The sequence below is a fragment of the Nelumbo nucifera genome, chromosome 1 (assembly GCF_055504915.1).
Source record: "Nelumbo nucifera cultivar China Antique chromosome 1, China Antique-T2T, whole genome shotgun sequence".
Taxonomy (NCBI): domain Eukaryota; kingdom Viridiplantae; phylum Streptophyta; class Magnoliopsida; order Proteales; family Nelumbonaceae; genus Nelumbo; species Nelumbo nucifera.
Window position 1 is genome coordinate 15,239,919 of NC_142649.1, and position 26,586 is coordinate 15,266,504.

Genomic DNA, 26,586 nt, shown 5'->3' on the forward strand with positions numbered 1-26,586 from the left:
GGAAAGATTATAAATACAAATTTATACAATACAAATACATACAAATTAATACAAAATATAAGATTTTAGTACTTCCAAACTTAGCCCAAGGCAAAGTTTGTATTGGTTATTGAATATGTATAAAATCCACTTTGTGGTATTTCGGCCAATAGATACTCCAAATATCTAGGTAGAAATTTGGAGAAAAAAAGTATAAAGAGACGTTAAGCATTGGTCATAAAAGACAAGGGAGGTTTAAGTAATTTTGCCCAATATTTTAACAGATTCCTCGTTATCAGAAGAGGTGATGAAAATTGAGGGGCGTAGACTCGTACTATGATTGGGACGTGTGTATCGTTTCACACAGTAGCGGATCCGACCCTAGACACGATGCGCTGTAGACTACGCAATGTACGCAATCAATGTGAGACAGGTGTTAAGAACTCGTTTTACATGTATCCCATACCTTCGGGCGAAATTAATGGAGTTTTATTTTTCTTTTTTTAATTTTAATTTAATAAAAAATTCTGAAATTGGATGCCTGAGCTGAAGCCCTAAGCTCCTAATCGACCAACCCCTTCTCCCCCAATTTTTCTGCCCTTTTCCGAAACCCTATCCTCTCCCGTCCCGGCCTGCAACTCCGGCCTCCGACGAAGGTGACGGCGACCTTCTCCCTGCCGCTGCATCTCCCTTCCAGCCGCCAATACCGGCCTGCAACAACGCCGTCTTCTCCAGTTCTTTAGAGAGAAGTCCGAAGTCCGAACAACCTGAAACCCTCAATGCTGGCTGTTGGGGATCTCTTTACAGCCATCTGTAGCACATCGACAGAACATACTGTTGTGTAGTAAGTTACATTTGCTGTGTCTGTTTAGAGAATAGCCTGAGACTTGCACTCTCAAGTTTTCCTTACCAGCCACTAACACGTAGCACATTTAAGTATCTCAGCTAGACAAATGTTTTCCAACACCAACTCTAAAATGAAAGATTGAGATGAATATGATTAAATAATCTTCCTCTTACGTCTCATCCCCTCAATCATCCCATTGTTTTCTAAATCACTGAAGCAAGTCTAATCAAGTGGCAACTCGACCTATAATTTGGCTCTTTCAGTTTGGAAACCAAAACGGCAAACATTTAAAATTGAAACAAGCTCGAGCAACTTGCCATGGATCCATGTTCGCTTTGGAAAGAAGTTGTTCAGAAATGAAGCAAAAGCTAGAGATTAAACAGAGTATAGCAACAGAGTAAAGGAACACACCAGTTAACATGTATGAACTAGTATTGCTCTTAAAAGTTCAGAGTCTTTTACAAATGGCTAGAAATAAGTAAATCAATACCATCAGAAACTATTGATAAGAAATAAGAAAAACATTGTCAGAAACTGGAAAAAGCATCAAGCCATCAAAACCCGGAAGCTTTTCCAAGTTAAGATCAAATTAATGAGTTCTTATGGGCAAATGGAAGATATGGTTAGACAGAAAAAGAAAATGAGTTCTTTCGTTCACCCCACTCAAAGAGACATTAATGAAAGAGAGTTTGTTTTTCTCATAAGTAAGATGGGCTCTCTTCATGATATATATCTTCTTTTCAGTCTTTTATTCAAGATCCATAGTTCAATTTCCAACATTAAAATCTTTTATCATCCCCTCAAAATCCATTTGTCCTCAAGGATCTCAGGAACTCAATTTCAGAAATCATAAGGATTAAGAATTGGTGTTGTCTTTTTTCCTAAGCTTTCTAAGTTTATATTTTTTTTAATTATTGAACAATGAATTTGTGTTTGTCTAAATCTTCTCTGCTGAATGATTCCAGAACATAATACCCGTTTCTCCATGTATGTGTAAAGCTTAATCTTGATTTGTGGCTTCATGTGTGGCTTTGTAAAGCTTAATCTTGAACTACAAACAGCTTTTGATTCAACAAATCCCCATGCAATGTTTTCATGTTATTAGCAAAGAAAACAATGGCATATGGTATTATGGGGAAAATTTTGCAGTATAAAATGTTTTTTCGATTTAATTTATAAAAAAATGATTTGGATTTGCATTTTAGAGCAAAAGTTAACATTTTACATGTAGTTACTTCAGTTGCTACAATAAAACTAATGTCATTCCAGAATTTCAACAAATTTACTCAGTTAATATATATTTTTCTAAAATCCATCAAAAATATATTTTTCTAGATAACAGTGAATAGTTCCATTCTTTTTACTGGTATGGTGGTTTCAATTTCCATAAAAAAAATATAAATTGAAATGAAGTTTCCCTTTCATTCATGTAGCTTTTGTAAATGATTTTAAACAATAAATTTGTTTCATTTTTAGAATACAACTATTCCATACTCTCATTGAAGATAAATTTGCACTTATTTCCTTTTTTGTCAAGTTGATTGCTTTCTTTCTCTTTATATGTTTAATAGCTGGGACAAAATTATGTCATGTATAACAGGTTGATCAAAAAGAGTATGGAGGTTGATCCTCACTCTACACGTAGGCTGGCTTTTGAACCAGATGGTGACAAACATCAACATATTGATATTGCCAATGATTTACTAGAGGTAAATGAACCAGCTAAGCTTATTAAGCTAGATAGAGGAAAATGCATTGCTGATGATTTTCCTAATGTTGAAGATCAGAGCTTTGATGCAAGTACAAAAAATAAGCTCCAAGAAACATGTTTCCATATTCCTGAAGAGTGGATCCCAAAAGTTGGTATGGTGTTTAAAACAGAAGATGAAGCATATGATTTTTATAATAGATATGCTGGAAAGATGGGATTCAGTGCTAGAAAGGCTAATAGAACATTGTGCAACTATACACGTGAAACAAGATTCAGGAAATTTTGTTGTTTTAGAGAGGGGAAGCGTGTCCTAGATAAACGCAGACTCAATGTCAAACGACCCCGACCAGAGACAAGATGTGGTTGTATGGCAGAAATGAAAATAAGTCGTAGAGAAGATGGTTTCTTTCATGTGATTGCCTTTAATGAGGCTCATAACCATATTATTGTAAGCCCCACGACAGCACATATGTTAAGATCACAAAGAAAGATCTCCAAGGCACAATCTGCTCAAGCTAAAATGGTAGATGATTCGGGGATGACTCCAAAAGCATCAACAGAGTCGATGGCCAAATGTTCTGATGGATGTGAGAATGTTGGATTCACTTCTATGGATCTAAACAATAACTTGCCTTCATGTCGGACTAGAAATATGAAAAAGGGAGAAGCAGGTGGTATTATACAATATTTTCAAGACATGCGTTTAAAAGATCCATCTTTTGTTTATGCTATACAATTGGACCAAGCTGAGTTAGTTACAAATTTGTTTTGGGCAGATGCACAAATGATAGTAGACTATGGCCATTTTGGTGATGTTGTATGTTTTGATACAACATGCAAAACCAACAATGAGAATCGACCATTTACACTATTTGTAGGGGTGAATAATTATAAGAATTTAATCATTTTTGGTGCTGCATTGTTGTATGATGAAACTGTAGATACATTTGAGTGGCTATTTAAGACTTTCATCAAAACAATGGGTGGAAAAAAACCAAAGACAATTCTAACAGATGATGATGCAGCTATGGCAAAAGCAATCAATTTGGTGTTTCCAGAAACACATCATCGGTTATGCGTTTGGCATATGTTCCAAAATACTACAAAACACCTTCGTTGTGTAATTGATAATTTTGAGATATTTTCTAAGGATTTCAGCAGTTGTGTATATGATTATGAAAATGTGGATGAATTTGAAAATGCATGGGAAAGTATGATTAACAAGTATAATCTTCAAGAGAATAATTGGTTGCGTAAGTTGTATAATGAAAGGCATAGATGGGATCTAGTATTTGGGCGGCACTCGTTTTCTGCAGACATAAGCATAACATTGAGAAATGAGAGGATGAATGGATGTCTCAGAAAATATCTTAATATCAAACATGATTTGTCAAGGTTCCTCTTACATTTTGAGAAAGTGGTTGCAGACAAGCGATATGAAGAGTTGAAAGCTGAATTTGCAGCAACACAAAGCATGCCAACCTTGACAGTACAAGTGGAGATATTGAAGTATGTTTCTCGTATATATACCCCTCCTATTTTTTCCATGTTTTACAATGAAGTATGGCAACAACTGAATTGCAGCATTGAAGAAGATCATGTTGTGTCTGAAACAATAACCGAGTATATAGTTAGTGTGTCTGGAAAAAATCGTCAATACACAGTTGCTTTTAACTCATCAGATGATTCAATCAGCTGTAGTTGCAAAAAGTTTGACTATATTGGGATTTTATGTGGACATGCACTAAAAGTACTTGATTATAGACGAATCAAGATGATCCCCCCACGTTATATATTGAGAAGGTGGACTGTTGATGCGAAGGTGACAGATATTGTAACATCTTGTAGCTCTACCATATCTTCTGACCAAAGCGCAAAAACAATAATGCGTTATAGAGAAATGTATCATTTGCTAATCCAAATAGCAAAAAGAGCTGCACCTGTTGAGGATGCTTATAAGGTTGTTGTGGAGACTGCAGAAAAGCTTTCAAAAGAAGTTGCAGAATGTTTGAAAGATATGACATTTGATCTGAATTCAACTGCATTCAACATTGGTTTGCAAATTATTCATACCATACCTTCACTACTTCAGGTAGTTGTTTCAAACCATTTATATATCTCTAATGGAATATACTTTTGTAGTAAAAGTGTTTTTATATTGTCTTATATACTTTTTACAACTACCAAAGTACTTTTTATATAGACAACCTGACTCCGTTAATGATCATAGCATGTCTCAATTGTTATGATGAGTGGTGCATAACTGCATATAGATGTTTCTAAGACTGTCATTGCAAATTTGTCCCTTCACTTCATACAGGCTTAGTTGCTTGGCAGTGTTCTTAGAAAATCCATTCCTAGTGGCTTTCATATGAACTAGACTAGACAATGTGACTTCTATATTAAATTTTTAACTTATTCTTATGCATGATTAAAATAATATAATTATGTTTTGTAGGGAACACCAGGATTGGAGTATGCTAACAAATGAGGATTTGAAGCATTACAGAAGATCTGTAGGAAAATGATAACTTGTAACAGAGGCAAGGTAAATTCCCTTTTTGGGTAACCAAGTAATGACAAATGAATAGGCATACTCAGCAATTACTGAATATTCAAGTTTTAACGAAAGGTGTTCAAGTTTGATGGTGGCTATTAAAGATTCTTAAGTTTCTCTTGATTTGAGAGGTGTGTTGGGGTGGGGTGGGGGAATTTGAAAGTAACAGACTATTACATAGGATTTATCTTGAGTCAGGATTTTCTGACTTGCTACTTTTCGGGCCAGACAGACAGCAACTGTATCCTAGGATCAGAGCCATCAGATGGTATGAATCCTTTTGTTGGAATGATTTTTCATTTTTTTTTCTGTTCCCACATTGAAGCTGTGGTCAATGCTCCATCTGCTCCAATTGTAAATAAACCTATCCTAATTCCAAAGAATCACTACTTGTCCCACTCATGCCAGAGCCCCTGAAGGTATTATAATCCATTCCTAAAGATTAGCAGTGTGATCTATTCAAGTATATATTGGAGGAGAAAAGTAAAGTCAAGTCCAATAATCCCCAAGGGAAGAAATAAATTGATGAAGAGAACCATTCTTAAACAGTTTATCAGATTCTGGACTTTAAAACTTTGGCAGCATTGCTCTCCTCACTGTTTAGTGAGAAACCTTTTTCTGGATTAGCAATGTACAAATTTCTAAACTGGACTGGTGTTTGGTTGTTGAGGGTATGTCATTAGTGTTGTTAATTGGTTAGGTGGTCTGTCTTTTAAGCTGTTGGCTTAAAGTCAATTTTGTTCTGTTTTGATGTAAAAATGGGTTTAGTTGATAATTTATGCTGGGTGACTTCTTGTGACCTTTCTTATAACTTCCTTTTTTCTTTTAATAATTTTTTTACTATCAAAAAAATATTGAATGTGAAATCCAAGTTACCATTTATGGAGACCAAGTGTTGGTTTGATCAGTCAACCAAGAAAAGAAATGAATAAAAAGAGTAGAGGAATGCAATGGTTTATATGGATGTAGCCATGCCATTTCATCACTCCCTCAAACTAATAAAAAACTAATATGAATAAGTAGAGTTTGATCCAGATTCACCAGATCAACTTGAAGTCTTAAGGGGTGTCTTGATGTGGTTTGAGCTAGTTTCGGGTTTGAAAATCAATGAATTAAGTGAGTATGCAAGTGTGCTAGGGTGTGCAATGTCAGTTTGGCCTTTGAAGTACTTGGGCCTCCCCTTAGGAGATAATCCTAAGAATGGAAGCTTCTGGAACCCGGTAGTGGAGAGATTTGAGAAGAGGCTTGCATCCTGGAGGAAAAGTCATCTTTCCTTGGGGGGGAGAATCACCTTGATTGGATCTACCCAAGCTAACCTTCCGGTCTACTTTCTGTCAGTGTTTAAGATCCCCACTAAAGTTTCCAATCTTTTGGAAAAATTAATGAGGAACTTTCTTTGGGAGCCTGGAGAGGAGAAGAAAGACCATAGGGTGAGTTGGGAGGTGGTATCTAGAGGTAAAAAGTTAGGAGGCCTTGGGATTGGTAACATTAAGAAAAGGGATATGGCTTTGCTAGGGAAATGGTTATGGAGATTTACAATGGAAAAAGATAAGTTGTGGGCTAAGATTGTAGCTAACATTCATGGGCTGGAAGACAATGGCTGGGATCCTGGAACCGCTACAAGGGCTACAATTGCTTCTCCTTGGAAATCCATTGATGCTTTGCTTCCTGCTTTCTCCCCTTGGGTCAGGTATGGTCTTAACTCTAGTAATCGAATAAAATTTTGGGAACAGACTTGGGTAGGGGATTCACCTCTGAAGGACTAGTTCCCCTCCTTGTGTGCTTTGTCAGACTTGAAAAATGAGCCTATTTCTTCTTTCTTAGGTCCTTCAAATTCCATATTTGGTTTTGGTTGGAACCTAGGCCTGAGAAGGGCAATTAGGGATACAGACGTGGACAATATCTTATCTTTGTTGTCCATCCTTGAGAATGTCTTTCTGGATCCTAATAAGGAGGATACTAGAATCTGGACTCCTTCCACCTTAGGTACTTTCTCTTGTGCTTCGTTTTTTGAAACTCTAACCCAACCTCCTGTCACTTTAGGAGCGTCCTTTCTGGTCAAAGAGATTTGGAGCAAGCCCATTCCTCCTCGGGTTGGTAGTTTTTGTTGGGAAATTTTCCTGGAAAGATCTAACACATTTGATTTACTTCAAAAAAAAAAACCCAACTCTTGCTTACTTCCTAATTGGTGTACTCTTTGTAAAGCTGATGGGGAAACTGGTTACCACCTTATGGTTTCTTGTAAGGTTGCTAAAACTGTTTGGGAGTGGGCTCTTTCCCTCTTTGGGTGTTCTTGGAATCCTCCCAAGAGTGTCCAAAAGCTGTTCTCTCTTACGTTCTTCAGCTGGCCTAAGAAGAGAGGGAAGATTATGTGGAGGAGCATTAGGGCAGCCGTATGTTGGTCCCTTTGGGAAGAAAGAAATCTACGAATTTTCTCAGACAAGGACAGATCCCTGGCAAACCTATTAGATCTAATTCTCTTAAGGGCTGTCCATTGGCTAAAATCTATGGAGCAGTTTTCAGACTTTCCTGTGGCTGACTTATTAAGAAACTGGAAAGAGATAGCTACTTCTGCTATGTGTAAGAGGTCTCCTAGTCACTTATGGTCCCCTCCTCCCTTTGGATGTATAAAACTGAATTTTGATGGCTGTAGTTTGGGGAATCCAGGACCTTCTGGGATTGGGGGAGTGTTCAGGAATGAGGAGGGGGTTATTATTGCTTTGTTCTCAGGCCCCATTGGAGAAGGAGATTCTCTCAGGGCTGAGATCCTTGCAGCTCTAGAAGGAATTCAAAGAGCAAGGGAGCTAAATATCAGACGCTTGGTCTTGGAAGGTGACTCAAAGGTGGTGATTAGCTAGCTGAAGGAAGAGGACAGTGGCTTGTGGAGATATAACAATGAAAAGAAAAAATTCTGTTGGGTGGGTAGAGACATTGAGATACACTATAGCTGGGTGGAGAGGTCTGCTAACTCACTTGCAGATGGGCTGGCCAAGCAGGGGGTGAATAGGGAGGCTATTTCCTGGGCTAATTTTTGAACTTCTGTCTTTGTATTCTGTTGCAGGGGAGTTACGTCTTTTTACCTCCCCTGTTGTATCTAAATCTTCTTAAATTTTCACATCATTAATAAAGTTTTTCTGTTATTGATCAAAAAAAAAATCAATGTAGAAAAGTTCAATTGTCCTGTGGGCCAGGTTGGGGGGGGGGGTGGAGAGTCTTTCTGAAGTGCTGGCTTGTAAGTTGGGTGGATTATTTCCTCTTAAATATCTGGGCTTGCCATTGTGCAAGATGCTTGACTGCAACAATATGGAACCCATTTATTGCACGGATGGAAAAGAAACTTGCATGTTGCCTTTTGGGAAGCCAGATATCTATCTTAAGGGGGTAGAGTGTTCTGCTTAAGAGTACCTTGACTAGCTTACCTACATACTATAATACTATATGCCACTCTTCCCCATCCCAATGAAGATAGGAAAAAGGATTGAGAAAATCCAAAGAGATTTCCTTTGGGACAAAATCCATGTAGTCAACTGGGACCAAATCTGCCTCCTCGAGGAAGGTGGCCTAGGCATTAAAAGGATCAAGGATTTCAATGTGGCATTAATTGAGAAATGGATTTGGCGATTTGGAGTAAATGGGAGGTTTGGTGGAGGAGACTGATTGCTACAAAATATGGAGTCCCAATAGATGACTGGACTTCAGTTGACCCTTTCACCTCCTCTGGCAACTCAGTTTGGAAGGCTATTCTGAAAACATACAGTATTTTCTCAAAAGGAATAGAATTTGGGTTGGGAGATGGAGGTAGACTGAAGTTCTGGCAAGACAGGTGGTGTTTAGACAGGCCTTTAGAGGAAGTTTTTCCTAAGTTATGTACGCTTGTAGCTAAAAAGATACTTCTGTGGCTGAATCCTATCAACTGACAGGTGGGAGTGTGACATGGTCTTCTGATCTTCACAGGAACGTCTATGACTGGGAGTTGGACAATGTGCTGGAGCTGCTTTGGATTCTGAGAAACCAATTTGAGGGTTGGCCAAGATGATGAGCGGGTTTGGGAATGGGAGGGAAGTGGAATTTCTACTGTCAAATCTTTTGTTAAAAATCTGAGGGCCAACATACCTATCCTAGTAATGTGGTTTGAAGATTACTTGTGCTATCTAAAGTTGGATTTTTGCTGTTGTCTGCAACTTTAGAGGGGTGTTTAACTAAAGATAACCTATTGAGAAGGGGCCTTTAGCTGGGGATCAGTCTTTTGTGCTGTGTAGGCAGGACATGGAGAGTGTTACTCATCTTTTCATCCATGCAAGCTGGATAGAATGTTATGGCTGCATTTTATTAAGGCTGCTGATTTGAGCTGGGCAGTGCCAAAGACATTGAAGGAGCTGTTATTAACCTGGCCAATCCAGGGGCTGAGCAGCAAAAGTTGACTACTTTGGAAGCTGGTCCCTGCAGCAATCATGGACCATATGGATTGAAAGGAATATGAGAATTGTCAACAACAGGAACAGGACTGAAGATGAGCTTATCAGTTTGTCGATTCTCAATTGGTAGACTGAGGTTTTTGGTTTCTGTATCTGAGGAATTCTCCCTTCATCCTGAAATGCAGCTCCTCCAGGCTCCAATCTGTTGTTTCGTTGAGTCATGAGTCTGTGATTAAATTTGTATTTGGGGTGCTGCCTTAGTATGGGGTGGTCCCTGAGGATCTATTGTATCATTAGCTCTTTGATATTTGAATAGAATTTACTTTAGCCTTCTCAAAAAAAGGAAAAAAAAAAAGAATGAGTAAAGTTGTCCTATTTCAGGTTGGGCCCAGTCCCTCTCATTGTGTTTCATTAGGTAGGTTAGGGTCCTTTTATAGAGTGCAAGTTACCTATTCAGTCTCTGCTAAAATTTCACTTTTCTATTTTCATTGATTTCATGAAGAACATGTAATATAACCCTCTTTGTCACCCTTGCCAATCCATTAACAATGTAAACAAAAACAAAAGAAAGGGAGTAAAGACGAATTTCAAACCAGCTCCCAATGAAGTCCTCAATTATCAGATATGCTGATGGTTTTGCAGTGGGTTCAGTAGAGGGAATTGCTTTTGGGCTCAATTGTAACTGTAAGAAAATGGTTGTTGTTGTCTTAAGCTCATGGGGTAGCTGAGGCTACTGATAATGTTGTAAAATTTACCTCTGTTTTAATAAAAGTTATATTTTCTGTTGCTGATAAAAAAAAAGTCCTCAATTATCATTACTTCAAGTCTGTTTTAGATTAGAGTTGCCTATTATCACTAACATTAAGTAAATACCAATGATCATATTTTCATTGTGTTCTTACTATCCAATAGTGTCAGATTATGTTGTTGGTTCATGTTCAACAATCTGAAACTATGGTTATTCGAATCATTGCTATGGCCTTGTGAATCCAATAGAACTAAATTTCTTTAATGCTTTAGATATGTCAGTGTCTCTTTCAGTTGCTTTCCCATCTAAAGCATTTTGAGTAGGCCCTACCCTCCAAAAATCAAAGCTTTCTTCTTGGAAGCCACTTTGTAGATCATCAACACATGCAATATTTTTCAACATATAAGGACATTGTTGTTCCTTCACCTTACATGTGCATCATTTGCTTGAAGTTTGGTGAAAACAATTTTTTTTCTCTCCTGTCCTTTTCTCTGCAAAGGTATGCAGTATGCTATTATTTCCTCTCCATTTGGATCATCTGGGAACTTGCCATATGAGGTATTCAACTTATTTTCTTGCCCAGTTATAGTAATTCACACAAGACAGAGCAAGACACTGTGACATTGCACAAGGGAAGCTGTTTTGCAGGGCATTTGGAATGAAAATAATTCAAGGACTTTTGAAAATAAGGAGCAATGGGTTGAAGACATAGTAGAACTCATCAAAGTAAGGGTGGCATAATAGGCTTTGGCAAGGAGGAGTTTAAAGATGTAAATGGATTCAATCCTGTGGTCACAATAGCTGGTTTCACCCAAGGAAATCAACAAATAACTTGGACAGCTGCTGTAAGAGGATGACAATAATCCAATGACTTCTGAAATATAAGGAGAAACAGGTTGAAGACGTAGTAGAACTCATCAAAATAAGGGTAGCATGTTAGGCTTTGAGTAGGGAGGTGTTCAAAGGTGTCAATGGATTCAATCCAAAGAGGGTGGTCTACACTCTACAATAGCTTGTTTCACCTAAGGAAATCAATAAATAACAATCTTGGATGGCTCTTTTAAGGGGATTTGTAGAATTAAATTTTGATGGGTGTTGTTATGATAACCTAGGACTATTAGGGATTGGGGGTGTGGTAAGAAATATGACCGGAGCTATATAATGTTTAGTTTCTCAAGGCCAGTTGAAGAAGGAAACTCACTAAGGGAAGAAATGCTTCCCCTTCTTAGGCATTTTGTTAGAATGGCCTGGATATCAACAACCAATATGAATTGATTGTTTAATTGGATACCTAGGTCGGGGGAATAGCGTTATTGATTCTTTGATGAGGGCAGAGGGCAGGAGTTGCTAGGATAAAATTGGTTTGGGGCCACAGGCCCAGTGATGGAATTGTATCATAGCTGAATTCAATCTCTTAAGAGATAGTCAGCCATAGACTGTTGTACTTTTTATACCCTAAGCTCAATTGCATGAGATTTCTTTTCTTCATTAATTAAGTTTTGGTTATTTGATAAAAAGCCCATAAAATTAAATTTTTAATGTGGAATTATGGATTCTAAATTCCGTTCCAGAATCTAAATGGCAAAAAGTGTTTGGGGGTGGGGTGGGGTGTAGGGTAGCTGAGTTAACCAGTTTGACACCCCAAGTCTAGATTCTCCAAATATCTAAACTCTGTGGAATTAATATTTCAATCAAATCCTTATATGTCATAGGTGCGATTATGTAGAATAGAACCAATAAACCTATGGACAATAGGTTTAGTTGTCTATCTACTTCATGGACTAAAAACATTCTTTTCTTGGTCAAGCCACTTGATGGACAAAAAACATTATTATAAAAATCAATCCAAGCATTCTCTAATAGTGATATTTACTCAAGCTGTTTTAAAACATTGTTGTCCTTTTTCTACCTGCTAGGGGTCTACTTTGTCTATCCACTGGATGCTTGCTGATTCAAATAACTTGTAGAAATTGTAAGGGATGTACCACTTAAAAAGTTACATTGTCTAGTTGCATAGACAGATACATTTTCTTTCTTTCTTTTTTCTTTTTCTTTTTTTTTTTGTAAAAGGTGAAGTATGTGTTCATTACAACAAAAGATGTGTACAGAGTATATTTTCTGGTTGATATCATTTAAACTAGATAAGGGCCATTGCTTGGTATAATGGTAAAAGTTTGGTTGATAAGCATGAGAACATGGGTAAAAAAAATGAATCGTCAGGTCCATATCCAGTCCACTCCCAGGACCAAAGAAATGGCCTTTTTTGTTGTTGAATTTGAAGAATGTTATATACAAGAAAGACAGCCCCTTTAAGTTAGGCTGGTCCTACCACATAATCCCTTTTCATACTTTTACAAGAAACCATTCAGATGGTTGTTCCCCAAAATAACTCATTTCTGTAAGTCCACAATGGCCTTTCTTTATTATTTGAATCAAGTAGTGCAGCATTTGGCTTGTACTATTGTGTGGATATTTGTAACTTCTCATATTTCAGCACATGTTCTCCAGAACATGATGAAATCTGAGTTATAGGCCTTAGCAATTTTTCTTTTTTGGACAAAGGTAAAGTAATTTTATTCAAGAAAAAAGAAATTACAGTAAATCCCAGACCAAAAGAAAGGTCTAGAAGCAAATCAAGTTACAGACTCCACCAAGTCTGAGAATTAAACAAATGAGGCAAATTCAGGTTCTTAAAGTCCTGAGTAACAGACACCCAAGACATCAGCTTGCCCACAGCTCTCTGCACTAGCTCTTCTGGACTTTTAACTTTGCTATAGAAAATTCTATTATTTCTTTCAGACCAAATAGACCACAATACAGCTGCTGGAATGGTTTTATACACTACTTTTCCTTTCTTGTTTAATCCTTTAATTTTCCAACAGCACAGCAGGTTCTTGACTGATCTTGGCATAACCCAATTAATACCGAGAGCTTTCAGGAAATGTCCCCACACCAGGGAGGAAATCGGGCAGTGAATGCACAGGTGATCTGTAGTTTCTGGGAGAAAACCACACAAACCACAAGAGGGGTCCGGAAGCTGGATGCCACGTCTCTCCAGGTTAGACCTAGTCAAACATTTATCTAGAGCCATCGTCCAAACAAGAAAATTAGACTCGGGAGGGGCTTGTTGGATTCCAAATCTGATTGGCAGGAAAAGCCGAAGGACCTGAACTGTACAGATTGAAGGCTAAGGATTTAACAGAGAAATAACCATCTGGATTCCATTCCCATCTCCATTCATCCTCCAAATTTATATCTATCCTTTGATTCTGAAGCAGCTCCAGCAGCTCCACAGTCTCTTCCAGCTCTCAATCAAACAAATTCCTCCTGAAAAGGGAGGGTCCAAATTATGGTTCCTCCAGAAAAGTTATAAATTTCAGCCATTGAAGAGTCTTGGTTAGCAGCACATTGGAAAAGGAGAGGGAAAGCTTCCACCAAAGGGCCCTCCAAGTACCAAGGGTCCTTCCAAAACTTAATTCCCCTTTACCAACCTTAAAACTGACACCTTCCAAGAAGTCAGGAAGATTCTTCATAATGCTTATCCAAAGAGAGCTGCCCCAGTTTGGAGGAGGATCCCTCGATCTCCAATTGCTCCACTCCACCCCATATTTAGCAGCTAAAAGGTTTCTCTACCAAGCATTCCTTTCAGTAGCAAATCTCCAAATCCACTTACTGAGAAGAGCTGAATTAAACTTCTTCAATTTTCTTATTCCCAGCCCCCCTTCTTCCTTAGGGAGGCACACTTGATCCCATTTGATTAGGTGCATTTTCTTTTCATCTTCCCAACCCTTCCACAGGAAATTTCTCTGTAATTGCTCCAATCCTTTTGCTATTTTGTTTGGGATAGGGAAGAGATAAAGTAAGTGGGTAGGTTAGAGAGGGTATTTATCAAAGTCAGTCTACCCCCAAAAGAAAGATATTTTGCCTTCCAAGAAGCTAGTTTTTCCTCCATTCTTTCAATGATAGGGTCCCAAACCGAAGAAGACCATTTTGCACCCTAAGGGGCAACCCCAAATACTTCACTGGGAGGAACTCAACCTGGCAAGCTAACACCTCAGCGTATTCATCTAAATTTGAAACTTGGCCCACTGGAATAATCTGACTTTTGCTCAAGTTTACTTTAAGCCTAGAAACCACTTCAAACCAGCTAAGAATCCCAAGGACAATCTCTAACTGATTCGGAGAGACATCAACAAAGCATAAAGTATCATTTGCAAATCGGAGAATATTAACCTTTTCCTTTTCAAGAGAAATTGCAAAGCCTTCCCAACAACCAGAAACTGTTGCCTTCTTGCTAAAAAGTGAAAGGATTTCCATGACACAAATAAAAAGCAAGGGAGAGAGGGGGTCACCTTGCCTCAAGCCATTGTAACTGTCAAAAAACCCAGCAGATTGCCCATTAATCAAGACTGAGAATTTAGGATACGTAATGCAGACTTTGATCCAATTTCTCCATTTCTGCCCAAAGTTCATCTTTTCCAACACAAAGTCCAGGCATCTCCAGTTGACATGGTCATATGCTTTCTCAATATCAAGTTTACAGATCAAACCTGGGATTCACTCTCTTCTTTTGGAGTCAATAAGTTCATTAGCAATGAGAACTGAGTTTAGCATCTGCCTCCCCAGAACAAATGCACTCTGATTGTTAGAAATCACACTGCTTAAAACCCCTTTCATTCTTTCAGCCAGCAATTTAGCGAGGATTTTATAAAAAAAATGGCAGATAAACAAAGAGACACAAATAGAAGAAAACTTAGCATATTATTGATTGAAATAGACCATTTTGGATGACAAAAGAGATGGTAAATATGCACCTTTTGTACTAACCAATTGATTGAACTTTAGAATCATAGGATAAGCTTCTTTATTTCATTATTACCTAGACCGTAGCGTTTCATCATATTCTCTTGGCTTTTTCTAGTTTATGTGTAGATTATTTTGCTAATACTAGAAGTGTAATGAACTTTCATGGTGATTTTGTTTGTGCCATTGGCTGGATTAGATGCAAAAATACAGGATCATACAGACATAGACACACTTTTAGGGTGATTAATCAACTGGCATTGGATCTGAGCACTGGCTACAAGTGGAATCACATTCAGCCAATAATTTTGCTGATAGACTAGCAAAAGCAGGAATAAATAGAACTTGGATTTACTGGGTCCCCAAAGAAGGAGCTTGAAAGTTGTGGCTAGGCAGATGTGCATGGCACATTATAGTTGCATATTGTTTTTACCTACTGGTGGCTGGATTAGAAACAACAATGCAGGATCATAGGGGCATGGACACATTTTAAGGAAGATTAATAAACTAGCATTGGAGATAGGCACTAGCTATATGTGGAGCCACATTTAGCCAATAGTTTTGATGATGGACTTTCAAAAGCAGAGATAAACAAAACTTGGATTTACTGGGTCCCCAAAAGCAGGGATAAGCAGAACTCAGATTGGCTGGGTCCCCAAAAAAGGTGCTTGTAAATTCTTATTGGTGGCTAGCATCAATCGGTAATTGGCACTTTGTTATTGTATATTGTTTTTACTTATTGGTAACTGGATTAGAAACAACAATGCTGGATCATAGAGGCATAAGAACACTTAAGAGAGATTTATATAAACTGACATTGTAGCTGGGCACTTGCTTCAAGTGGAACCACATTCACCCAATAGTTTTGCCGATGGGTTATCTAAAGAAAGGTCAAAAAGAACTCAGATTTACTGGGTCCCCGAAGAGGGAAATTGTAAATTCTTATTGGTAGATAGCCTCAAAAGGTGCTTCGCACATTATAGTTGCATATTGTTTTTAGGGTCATTACTAAAACACCCCCTATAGTCTACAACTGATTTACTTAATCAACCTTCAATTAGATGAGAGTAGAAAATGAAAGTTTTAACCCTAATGTCCATTTGAACAAATGTAAACAAAAGAAAAATGGAAATGTCATTATTGCCCCTGGTAAAACATGGGCAACCACTATTTTGGTCAATTTTGTTTTCCGTTGGAAGGAAGATACGTTGTTGCAGTCAAAGAACCTAGATGCCATTATTCTCTCTTCTTCATTCTGCTGAAACCAAATGTTTGATAGATCTGGACACCAAATATTGTTTCTTTCTAAAAGCTTGATATGAAATGCTGGGGTACTTTCAGAATAAACAATCATGTGCCCATGCCCTTAAACATTTTCCACTTGGTTTGGGTGGTCACTTGACCATTTCTAGACAGCAATACAAATGATTCTAAGTGGAAGTTCAATTAAGTAAATAGGTTGCAAACTGTAGGGTGTTTTACCCTTGTTTTTACATGTATCAATTATATTTTACACTGTTGCTGATACATAACATTATTTGTTTGTCTTAATATGTTGTAGAAATGTGGTAGGTTTCTTTGTAGAACTTTTGATATGTTTTGATAGGTAGGACACGTTAATATGCCAATGAGGGAAAAATACATGGTTACTAATTTTAGTTATGGTTTGAAAGTAAAGAAACCTTCAAATCTTCTGGCTTCATGGAGTCAAAAGGATTAGACTTGCAAAACCAAACTAGTTGGCAGTCCCCTCTCCCATCCCCACCCCCCACCCTCACTCCCAAAGACTGAAATAACCATAGGTTAGGCCATGCTTGCAAGTCTCCATATTCATCAATGAACTAGAAGTTGGGGTGGTGGAAATGGGGGAGAGCTCTAAGAGTAGAAATATAGTTTACGGAAGGAAGAAAAGTGATAAAACTAAACTTATAATGTTGGATGAAGGGGAAGGAGACTGAGATCGTGGAAGATAGTATGGATGAAGTGGAAGAAATAATATTGGATGAAACCCATAAAGTTGAAAGATTGATTGATACTGAAAAAGTTCTGAATACAGAAATGGGGGTTAGCAAAATGTTAAGTCTGTTTTATCAGTAAATGGAATGGCCGATTCTCTAGCAAAGCAAGGAGTAAATAGGGGGTTTATTTTGGGCTTGCTTGTAGACTATTTATGATTTTGGTCTCTTTAGCCATCCTTAGGGTGGTGACAATTGTACTTTTAAAATCTTCTTAATGAAAGTTACTGTTTCCTATTAAAAAAATGTCAAGTCTGTCTTTTCTCGGGGGTGAAGAGTTTGTGAGAAAGGCATTTAAAGAATTGGAGGAAAAGGGGTGTGAAGAAAGAAAAGTGGAAGTTAAATCAGCTGGTCTTATTTCACAAACAGAATCCATTCAAGATTGTCAAGGACCATTTGGAGGAGCAGGGGTTGGTGGTAATGAGGATGAACTGGTGGAAGTAGAGAAGACCTTTAAGAAGAATGCGGTTTTTGAATTTGAAAGGATCAAAGCCAGACATAAGGATCCAATGGATTGCAAGAAGACTCCAAATGCAGTAAGAATATTCAAAAGGCAAAAAAAAAAGGCATAGATCAGTTCATTTTGTTCTCATCAACAGTCCTTGCACCAAAGTCTGGTTGGTGATGGAATATGAAGCGTCACTATGGAGGAATGGACTGGAGGTTGAAGACAATGCTGATCTGGCAATTAAGAATACGTGTGGTGACAGAGGAAAGGATGGGATCGAAGCTCTTCATGGCAAGTGTTTTTTTGAAGAGGAACAGTTGAAAGCTAGGGCCCAACCTGAGGTAGGCCTCGAAAATGAAAATTTTGCAAAATTCCCTAAAGGAACTGTTATCTCGGTGGCTTCAGCAGTTCGAACCAGAAGAAGAAGAAGAAGAAGAAGAAGAAAAAGAAGAAGAAAAGGAACAGTCGAATCTGATAGCTTAAACCCTATCAGTCAACCCTAATATGAATTAACCTCTAATTAGTTGTACAAAGACTAAACTGCCCCCCACTTAAGTATGGGACAGGAAGTCTCTATTAAAACTGCCACATAAGCACATAATTTAACAGAAATAAAATGACTAATCTACTCTTATTCGGATAGCTCTAACACTCCCCCTCAAGTTGGAGAATATATGTCATATAATCCCAGCTTGTTACATATATAGTTCACTCTCCCTGAGCTTAAGCCTTTTGTAAACAAATCTGCCCATTGATCACCTGAGCCCACATGTTCTATGCTTATCTCTCCAGTAAGGACCTTCTCCCTCACAAAGTGGCAATCAATTTCTATGTGCTTTGTTCTCTCATGAAAAACAAGGTTAGATGAGATGTGGAGTGCACTTGATTGTCACAGTACAATTTCATAGGTCTATCCATGGAGAACCCGATTTCTTGTAGGAGATTCCTTAGCCATACTAATTCACATGTAGTGTGTGCCATGGCTCTGTATTCGGCTTCAGCACTACTCCTTGCCACAACCGTCTGTTTCTTACTCTTCCATGTCACAAGGTTTCCTCCAAGAAATGTGCAGTAACATGTAGTAGATCTTTTATTAGACACAAAACCTACCCAATCTGCATCTGTATACCCAATTACCTCAAGTCTTCCTCCTGGTTTGTATAATAACCCACAACCTGGAGCTCCCTTCAAGTACCTTACAATTCTAAGAACTGCATCCCAGTGAGGTATCCGAGGGTTCTGCATAAATTGGCTCACCACACTGACTGCGAAGGAGATGTTTGGTCTCATGATAGTCAAATAGTTCAGCTTCCCCACTAATCGTCTATACCTTCCAGGATCATCAAATATTTCCCCTGTATCACTACTCAACTTAGCATTTGGCTCCATGGGAGTTTCAGCCGGTTTTGCACCTAACAGTCTTGTTTCATCCAGTAGATCAAGAACATATTTTCTTTGGCACAAGTTTACACCTTGTTTTGATCTAGCAACTTCTATACCCAAGAAATACTTCAATGTCCCAAGGTCTTTTGTTTGAAATTGGTTTTGCAGAAAGACATTTAGTTTATCGATCCCCAATTTGTCACTACCAGTTCTGATAATATCATCCACATAGACCACTAATAAAATCTTTCCGGTTTCTGAATCATAGCTAAACACTGAGTGGTCAACCTGGCATTGTTTCATTCCAAAATTCGTCACCACTTCACTAAACTTCCCGAACCAAGCATGAGGCGATTGTTTCAATCCATAAATTGCCTTTTTCAATCTGCACACCTTACCATCCTCCCCCTGAGCAACAAACCTAGGTGGTTTCTCCATATATACCTCCTCCATAAGGTCACCATGAAGGAAGGCATTTTTAATGTCAATTTGAAACAAGGGCCAATCATACATAACTACCAGGGAAATTAAGACATGGACAGAGCCAATCTTAGCCACTGGAGAGAAGGTCTCCATATAGTCCATCCCATACAACTGTGAATAACCTTTAGCAACAAGTCTGGCCTTCAGACACTCCACACTACCATCCGGCAAGAATTTAATAGTATACACCCATTTACAACCCACAACATGCTTACCGGGAGGAAGAGTAGAGAGCTCCCATGTTTGAGTATGCTGAAGGGCAGAGAGTTCCTCCTCCATTGCCTGCCACCACCCAGGTGAGCTAAGAGCCTCTTGGACATTCTTAGGTATAGAAATAGATGACAACAATGAAACAAATTGGCGATGTGAAGCGGAAAGGTGAGAGACTGAAACAAAATTGGAAATGGGATGGAGGGTACAACTACGTTTACCTTTCCGTAAAGCAATGGGAAGATCAAATCTTGAAGGTTCTGGGACAGGAGCAACAACATGATCCGCAAACAAGGTAGAAGCTGGGGGAGGAGCCGGTGTCTGTCGATGAGTATACACGTGCCGGAATGGTGGTCATTCAGTAGGGATCTGCACTGGAGGAGGTGAAGGGTTAACCCCAACTGGAACAACTAGAACGGGATCATGGACTGGAAGAGGAAGAGGAAGAGGAAGCAAAGGTGGAAACACCGATGCTTTAGGTCCCGAGAAGAAGGGGACAGACTCAAAAAAGGTGACATCAAGACAAACATAACACTTATGAGTAATGGGATTGTAACACTTATACCCTTTTTGAGTCTGAGAGTAGCCAAGAAAGACACACTTAATAGAGTGTGCATCCAGATTATCTATACCAGGATTGTGAACAAAGCATACACAACCAAAGATGCAGGGTGTTAATGGAAAGGGAGACAAGGTGGGGAACAAAATAGAAAAGGGAGACCGACCATGAAGAATGAAGGAGGGCACCCGATTAATAAGGAAACACGCAGTAAGTACAACATCACTCCAAAATCGTTTAGGAACACTCATATGATGAAGAATAGACCAAGTAGTTTCAAGGAGATGACGGTTCTTTCGTTCAGCCACTCCATTTTGTTGAGGAGTGGATGCACATGAAGTTTGATGAATGATGGCATGTTGTTCTAAATACTATTGAAAGGAAGTAAGAAAGTATTCACGACCGTTATCTGAACGAAAAACTTTGATTGGAACACCAAATTGTGTACGTATTTCAGCATGGAATTTTTGAAAAATGGAAAATAATTCACTCATTTCTTTCATTAAATAAATCCATGTCATCCTTGAACAATCATCAATAAAAGTGACAAAATACTTGTAACCATTATAAGACTCCATTTTAATCGGACCCCAAGCATCTGAATGAACCAAAGCAAAAGGACTCAACATACAATTATCAACTCTAGGACTGAAGGGAACCCGACGATGTTTCACATACTGACACGACTCACACTGTAAAGACAACAAATGACTCAAAGACGGAACTAATATCTTGAGTGCCTTGAGAGATGGATGTCCCAGTCAACAATGCCACTGTAGAGGAGTGAGTGAAGTCTGAAGTGCAACTAACGATCCACCACCGTCAAGGTAATACAATCCACCAGCCTCATGCCCCCCCACCAGTCTTCTTCCCTGTCTTGAGATCCTGAAAAACACAAAAGGAAGGGAAAAACGTAATAGAGCAATTAAGAGTCTTGGTTAATTTACTAGCAGACATAAGATTGAATGGAAACTTAGGGACATATAGAACAGATGATAAAGAAAGAGAAGCCGTGTCAACATTACCAACACCACAAATGGGAGAAGAGGAACCATTGGCAAGGGTAACAGTTTGAGATGTGAAAGTTTCAGAGAGGGAAGAGAACACACCTGGAGTCTCGGTCATGTGATCAAAGGCTCCAGAGTCAATAATCCAGGGAGAGGGTTTGGATGCCAGACAAGCTATACCTGAGTGGGCAAGGGTGGCTGTAGTATGCTATGAAGTAGCCTGGACGAACCTCTCATACTCATCGCGTAGTATACTCACCATGTCCTTCCCGGAAACAGATGTAGATGTGGAAGGTGTTAGATCTGCTTGTTGGTTATCATTGACATCAACCCCACCGGCTACTGCATGATTAGCCCATGTAGAAGGAGGGCCATGGAGATCATAATAGAAATTCATTGAATGTTCGTCCCTGCCACAATGGGTATACTTCCTTGTAGAGTTACTTTTTCCTTTACCATGGCCTCCCCCTGAGTCACGAGGACCAAATACGGAACCACCACGACCTCCTCGGGAGGCATGTCCTCCCCCTCTAGTACCACGTCCACCTCCTCTGGCTATCACAAATGCTGATCTATCAGACTGTGTGGGATTCGTTGTAGATCCCAAAGAATCCTACCAAGCCGTGCAAAAACTTCCTCAAGTGTAGGAAGAGTAGAGCCTCCCAATATTTGGGCCCTAACTGGTTCATATTTTGATTTCAACCCCACTAAGAACTTAGTGACATCTAGTTGTTCCCTCTGTTGTTGTTGTACCTTAACATCTGGAGTGAGGGGATGATAGACATTGAGTTCATTTATGAGGTTCTTCATACTGGCATAGTACTCTTCTAGGGTTTTATTCCCTTGCTGCAGATCGAAATACTCCTAATAAAGCTGATATACCCGTGTAGTATTATCCTACCCAGAATAAAGCTTCTTGGCATGTTCCCACATGTCCTTAGTTGTATCTAAGAACATAAAGTTGGCACTTTTTTTGGGTTCCATACTATTCCATAACCATGTCATGATTTGGGCATCTTCTTGTTCCCAGTCATCAAACCCTGGAGAGTTAGTTGATGGTTTATCTTCTTTCATGTGTTTCACTTTCCTCTTTGCCTTGAGGAAAACTTCCACCGACTTGGCCCATGGCACATAATTCTCACAATTAAGTTTAATGGAGGTCATTTGCACACCCAAATAATTGGAAGGGATCATCACACTCTGTTTCTGATCACTAGAACCACCTCCCGTTGCTGCCATTATGTCTCCCCCACTGCTATCTCTAATGCTGAACTCTCAGTCACCAACCAAATACTACAGCAGCCAAGGCAACACTACAGCAGTCTCTAAACTCAGGTGATAGGTTCACAAGTCACAATCAGTCACCACTGTGCACAAACTACCATTCAGATTAAGAACAAAAGGTAAACCAACATTCAGACAACACCAACAAGGCAGAAAATTGATGTAGGCAATTCGGCCATTCCTTCCAGCCCCCCAAAAAAAAACAACTTTTGTTCTTGCTCACACCACTACTGATTACACAGAGCCATAAATCACCACTACAGTAGTTCAGCAATTTACTAACCACATACAAGCCCTCTTGAGGCTGTTCAATAAAGTGTGAGCATCAAAAGCATCACCACACAACCATCTCTGTCCCACATGGTACAGGTCTGTCTAACCCTTTTTTTTTTTTTAAAGGTCACTACCAGTCCAAAGACATCAACTACAACCACTACAGTAACCCTTACACCATTCGGTCACTGTAAACACAGCCTGTTCTTGGGCCTTTTGCCAAGAACCAAGGCTACAAATAACCTAGTTCTTTAAGTTCTGATCAGTCCAAGCAGATTTTTGAGGGTTTTCCAACCCAGAAACACCAACAACACACACAAAAAAAAGAAGGATAACCAACCTTGATGGAGAGCTTCAGTCGACCATCCACTTATTTCTGGAGTTAGTATCTTGAAAGGCAATCAAGTTCTGAGCAGAGAAAGAGAGGGCGAAGTGTTCTCAGACCTAGGTTGGGTCTGTATTCTCCATTTGCAGTCCAGAGAGAAGAAAAAGAAATCACGAACAGAAAGGAACAGAAAGGAACAGCAGTCACGAGCAGAGATATAAAGAGCAACGTCCTGCTCTGATACCATGTTATCTCAGTGGCTTCAGCAGTTCGAAGAAGAAGAAGAAGAAGAAGAAGAAGAAGAGGAACAGTCGAATCTGATAGCTTAAACCCTATCAGTTGACCCTAATATGAATTAGCCTCTAATTAGTTGTACAAAGACTAAACTGCCCCCCCCACTTAAGTATGGGACAGGAAGTCTCTATTAAAATTGCCACATAAGCACATAACTTAACAGAAATAAAATGACTAATCTACCCTTATTTGGCTAGCTCTAACAGGAACATTAATACAACAAGTGAGGTCTCCTATGTCAAAGCAACCAGCGGTGGGGCCCGGATATCCAACTCCAAACTGGATGGGGGCCCAACCCATTTTATGGATGATAATCCTTGTCTATCATCGCCCCATCTCACCCAGAATGCTTGTTAAAGGCCTCTTGAATACTAGTTGCAGTGACAGTAGGGAGATCAGTCGGTTTAGGAAAGGTAAACTGGACAAGAGATAGAATTTAGGCCCTAGCAGATCAATATTTAAAACATGCATGACGTCTAGAAGGTCTGTTTGTCGGAGGTTAGAAAGAGAAGGGGGGGGGGAGAGGTGGGTAATGGGTTTGGGTCATCACCAAGTATGATAAGAGTGGTAGGAAGAGGTTTGTTGGAAGAACAGGGGATATTCTTGTTGGTGACCAGATTTCTTCTCTGGAGAGCAAACTTGGGAGGTGTTTACAGGCAGCTAGTGAGCCTGTGGAGAGTTGCACTATTTCTGAGCCTGGGGTTGCAGATGTGGATTCTCAAGAATCTGGATATGAATATGATTCAGAAATTACAGCTTCGTTGATCCTTGAGGAGGCTGTTCCTAAGGGATCTGGGGGGTTGGAGGAGGGAGAGAAGGAAGATGGGAATGAACGCTCCATTGCCAAGGATAAATCTGAAGAGGAAAACATGACAGGAGAAGAGGGGATTACAGTTGCTGGCGGAGTTGGTGGTGGTAAGGATGAGAACCATATCAGTGGCCATTTTTGTTTTGAGGAGGTGGTGGTTAGACTTGGGTTGAAGAAATAAGATTGAGGAGAAGGAGAAGGAGGTGACTATTAAAAAAATGCACAGTTCGAGAAATCATAATGTTGTTCATGTGACAAAAAAATTTTCCAGGCTGAAGCTTGGTCTGGTCGGGGCAGGCCCTACAAGGAATTACAAATGGGTTTATAAGAGAAAGGGTGTGAAAGGCAATGTGACAGTTGGAAGTGATCAAAGGGCATCTACGATACAGGTTCAATTATCAGATTCCCACTTAGGGAAGGAGCAACAAGTAAACAAGGTGAGTGTTGATGGTTCTGCTCCTGGTGAGAACTTGCTGTTACAAACCAGTGACAAAAAGGATGTTCAGGTTGTGTGCCTCTCCAGAAATTAGTGAAAAGAGAGGTCACAATGGTAACATCCTGGGTTTATTTTTTGTGGTGGTGAGGAATTTGCTAGAAGGGCCTTTGTGGATTTCAAGATGAAAAGAAGTGATGAGAAGTTGAATAAAAAGTCCGTTTGGAAGGAGGCAAGGTATGGGACAAGGATTATTTAGGACAGGAAGATGCACTCGTGGACGAAGATTGAGGCGTTGTTTGTTTTGCAAGTAGAGGTTTAGTCGGATTAGGTCTCTGGTTGGTGGTGGTCTCAGTTCAAGGGATTTCCTTTTATTTTCTGGGGCTTCTAGTTGTTCTCCAGTAGAGTTTGGTTTATTGTCTATTTGTGTGGCTATGGATTTGAATTGGGATTGTTGATGTCTCTGTAGGGGTCTTCTAGTTTTGCCTTTATCTTGGGTGATATCTTATCACCTTTCTATTGTATTCCTTTTTTCTTTTAATGAAAAGTTTTCCTTATTCTTCAAGAATAAAAAGTTTCTTGTGGTCTATCTTAGGTGGTAAAGCTGTTTGACTTTGTGGGTGGGGTTAGTTGGGTGAGGAGTTCTTTTTCTTTTCTTCTCTCAGGTGACGTCTAGTCACCTTTACTGTAAGGTGGTCAAGCTGTTAGTTTTTGATGAAGGAAAGTTATAGTTAGGAACTTTAATGTAATCTTCTTTCGATAATAAAAGAAAATTTTCTAATAGAAAAAAGAGAATGCAAGAGAAAGGTGACAAGTTATCACCCGAGAGAAAAAGGAACGCCAACTGAACTACATCAAGCAGCCACAGAAAACAAAAAAAGTCCTAACATACAGAACAACACTGACCTCCCACAAATCATCAACCTCCAACACCATCCCTGAACCAAGGACTGTCATGGTGCCACCTGACTCCAACAAAACAAAACAAAGACACAACGAACAAATGCCACCACTATTCCTCCCTCTCAAAATTTCCTCCTACCCATCCCATCAACAGCCTTATTCCAGACTTCTCCTCTTTCCCCTACTATGCTCTTTTTCAAACTCTCTTCCCTCCTCTTGAACTCCTTGGTGGCTTTTCTAGCAAACACCTCACCACCCGAGAACAGACCAAGACTTTTTCCCGCCTCAATTTTCTCAACAATTTTCTCGATATCCAAGTATCCTTCCTTGTTCACTTCTTCTAAGGTCTTACCAACTAATTTCCCCATTTTTCTTCTTCTCTTGAGATAAATTCACCAAACTAGAGTCTGAACTAAAGGGGTCAAGAGACTCTACCCCATCCAAAACCATTGATACCAATGCTTTTGTTTTCCCCCCCTTTTCTAAAATACACCCTCTTAGGTTTTCTTGTAGGTCCTATCCCAATTAGACCACACTTCATACGAGAGAAAACTTTAGTGACATGAATGGTGTGCGAATTACTTGAGCCACGAGTCTTCTTAGGAACTACCTTTTCAACAACAACCTCATCTCTTTCTTCAAACTTCCTCCTACACCTAACCTACTATCACCACTTCCTCAAAAAAAGAAGAATAATTTGATGAAAACTTGTCCTCTGAAAAAAAGTCCAAGTTTCTGCAACATTGACTATACCTTTTTCAAACATGTTCCACTTTCTACAACTCTCAAATGACCATCTTTAGCAAGCTCACTCTCCTCCACCCCCTCTTCTCCCTCCTCTAGACCATTTGCTAGCGTCACCACCAAGGCAGAAATCTTGAAACAGAGTAATATTGTCCTTTTGAGAAATTGAAGCACCAAAAACCACAATTGGCTCACCATTTTCTTGATCGAGAGCCCTTGGAGGATGACGAATTGAGGTCAATAAAAACTAAAATCTTCACATTTCTCAACGCCTGTCTCAATCTTCCCCTTAACAACTCTGTCATATTTGGTAATCACCCAAATCCAAAAATCTTCCTTACCCCTTCGGCCCTTAAA

General features: G+C 39.3%; 1 protein-coding gene across 5 annotated transcripts in view; it reads left to right on the top strand.

The window, feature by feature from the left end:
• Nucleotides 1-494: 494 nt before the first annotated feature.
• Nucleotides 495-26,586, top strand: part of LOC104611551 (protein FAR1-RELATED SEQUENCE 5-like) — a 42,355-nt gene continuing 16,263 nt past the window's right edge. For 4 of the 5 annotated variants that reach the window (XM_088896319.1, XM_088896321.1, XM_088896322.1 and 1 more), the window contains exons 1-3: nt 495-823; nt 2,427-4,629; nt 4,996-5,085. In XM_088896319.1, coding sequence (XP_088752445.1) covers nt 2,443-4,629; nt 4,996-5,028 — 2,220 coding nt within the window. In that variant the 5' untranslated portion in view covers nt 495-823; nt 2,427-2,442 and the 3' untranslated portion in view covers nt 5,029-5,085. The remainder of the gene's footprint in view (nt 824-2,426; nt 4,630-4,995; nt 5,086-26,586) is intronic. The other variant, XM_010278646.3, reaches the window with a different exon arrangement.